A 2,634-nucleotide genomic window follows, 5' to 3' on the forward strand; every position below is an offset into this window, starting at 1 on the left:
TATAATAAAATATTAAATCTATATTAGTGTTTGATATTAACCATAAAGAACTCTTTTGGTAAATCATAAATGCAACAAAATATAAATATAATAAATACTTGTTTAACTTTCTAAATCAGGATAAAGATAATTACTAAGCAGTGAATGAGAATGATGAGGAATAGTTTGTATGTCCACAGCTGAGAAAGGTGGACTCCTCTCACAGATGTGTGTGTGCATTAGTGAGTTAGTGTGGTGTGTTTTCTCTCGTCCACAGTGTGTGTCATTGTGCTGTATCACATCCTCCCCCTCAGCACCTGCAGTCGCTCCCAGCTGCAGCAGCGCTTCTCTGTGCACTCTCACTGACCGAGGTTTTTGTACGGCGCTCTAACACTGTGTGAACACATCACGACTACTGATATAATGGTAACTCTGACAGTAGTAATCTCCTGCATCTTCAGTCTGGACTCCTCTGATGGTCAGAGTGAAGTCAGTATTAGATCCACTGCCACTGAAACGAGCTGGAGTTCCTGACTGTAAGCTAGTAGCATAGTAGATCAGGAGTTTAGGAGCTTCTCCAGGTTTCTGCAGGTACCAGGCGAGATCAGTACCACCAGCCACACTGCTACTGGTCCTACAGTTGAAGGTGACTGTTTTTCCTGGATCAACAGTTTGCACTGAAGGAGTCTGAGTCACAGTCACCTGACCTCTGGATCCTGAAGAGAAACATAGATTGTGTTTCTATGCTGTAAAGTGGTGTAGAATTCGTATGAAATGAAGTGTGTGAGGCTGTGAGTTGATGTTAAACTCTCACCTTGAGTCCAGAGGGCCAGTGTGCAGATGAAGACGCTGATCAAAGTCATGGTTGCTGTGGGTGAAGTTGCTGAGCAGCAGCTCTCAGTCATGAAGTGTTCAAGTCACAGGGCTATAAACACTCGCAGAGCACTGAAGCATGGACTGGCAATGCAAAGTGTGTGTGTGTGTGTGTGTGTGTGTGTGTGTGTGTGTGTGTGTGTGTGTGTGTGTGTGTGTGTGCATGCGCGTGCACTGCAGTGTGATGGAAGTTTTTGTACGATGGTTTCATTAGAATGTATCACTGTGGTACACTTTTGGTGGAGGCTCCAAACTCGTGGTGAACAGTAAGTGTGTTTTCTTCTTTTAACACAAAATCCATTTAGTTCATTACTAATTACATGAATAAATAAACTTAAACTAAACAGATTGTTTATGTTTATAATCGCATGATTGATTTTATTGTGTATTATCAAGCACTGATGAGGAACACATTTCAGTATCAGAACAGATCCCATATCAATGTTCTTGAACATTCAACAAATCTACAATTATTGATGTTAAATATGTAATAATTACATACTCGCTATATATTCGACATGCAATAACTCTGCAGATCCTCTATAATAAACATTTAATAAATACAGTTACTTTGTGCTGATGTAAAATCCAGATGAAAGCTGCTGTGTGTGTTTGTGTTAAACAATGAATATTTCTGTAATCAGCTACATTTGTATTTGCTGCAGTTAAATATGCTGAAGGTTTGAACTATAAAGTAATAACACTTGTTATAAAAAAATGATTTTTCCCAGATAAATTACAGTGTGGAACATGTTTGTTTTGTCTCTGCACTGAAACTGATGTCAAATAATAAAGTACTCGATGAAACTCGGACATGAAGTCAGACTTGATTAGACTTAATTACTCTGTAAGATCAGTCAGTTCCACAAAGTTACAGAAATATTTCATAATCCTTTCTAATCGTGTGTGTGTGTGTGTGTGTGTGTGTGTGTGTGTGTGTGTGTGTGTGTGTTTCTCCTCTCCAGCGGGTCCCACAGCTCCCTCCGTGTCTCTGCTCCCTCCGTCCCCTCTGCAGCTGTCTGAGGGATCGGCCTCGCTGCTCTGCCTGCTGTCTGGCTACTCTCCACAGGGGGCGCTGGTGAGCTGGACAGTGGACGGCTCAGAGGTGAAGAACGAGGTTCTGACCAGCGCAGAAGAACAGAAGAACGGCCGTTACAGCCGCAGTAGCACCCTGACCCTCAGCAAAGACCTCTGGGAAAAGGGGGAGGAGTTCAGCTGTAGGGTCTCCCATAGCAACGTCGTTCATCCGGTCACGTTCAGAAAGAGTCAGTGTGAAGGCTAGTGGATCCAAGATAGAGTTTAACATAGAGCTGCTTATGATCCATCTACAATAGCGTTTCAATTCTACACAATGCTGACATTTCTGTCTTTACTCTCTTCACTGTCCTGTTGCTCTTCCTGTAGTTTTTGCTGAAATAAAGCTGAGTTTTGGACGTTGTGTGTTCTTTTATTGGAGTTAATAGTGATGATCAGTGTGATGAGAGAGTGGGATTAGCTGTAGATTCAGTGCTGTGTGTTGTGCTTCAGTGAGTTTGACTGAAGGAAGTTGAACATCTGGTGAAGTTTCTGCTCTATTCTGGGAGAAATGAAACTATTCAGTCCTGTTCATGCAAATCTCACTTCCACCTCACACCTTGTGTTTATCATCTTTATGTAAAGCAACCTTGGGTTTAATAAAAGGTGCTATGTAAATGAAAATTTATATAGAATGATTATAAAAGTTATACTGAAAATAATTACAGTAATCTTACTTTTAATTTGAACATGTGATATTGGGATGAT

The 2,634-nt window shown here is 41.0% G+C and overlaps 1 long non-coding RNA gene and 1 gene segment (V, D, J or C); one reads left to right on the forward strand and one right to left on the reverse strand.

Moving 5' to 3' along the window:
* Nucleotides 1-366: 366 nt before the first annotated feature.
* LOC108279809 (immunoglobulin kappa variable 6-21-like) lies at nt 367-842 on the reverse strand. The segment is given in 2 exon segments: nt 367-695; nt 794-842. Coding segments are annotated over 2 exon segments (378 nt in total).
* A 156-nt stretch (nt 843-998) lies between these two features.
* On the forward strand, nt 999-2,285 carry LOC108279813 (uncharacterized). The gene is made up of 2 exons (XR_008398349.1): nt 999-1,118; nt 1,818-2,285. It is a non-coding gene; the product is annotated as an uncharacterized LOC108279813 (long non-coding RNA).
* Nucleotides 2,286-2,634: the final 349 nt, after the last annotated feature.

This window comes from Ictalurus punctatus, chromosome 19 (assembly GCF_001660625.3).
Source record: "Ictalurus punctatus breed USDA103 chromosome 19, Coco_2.0, whole genome shotgun sequence".
NCBI lineage: Eukaryota > Metazoa > Chordata > Actinopteri > Siluriformes > Ictaluridae > Ictalurus > Ictalurus punctatus.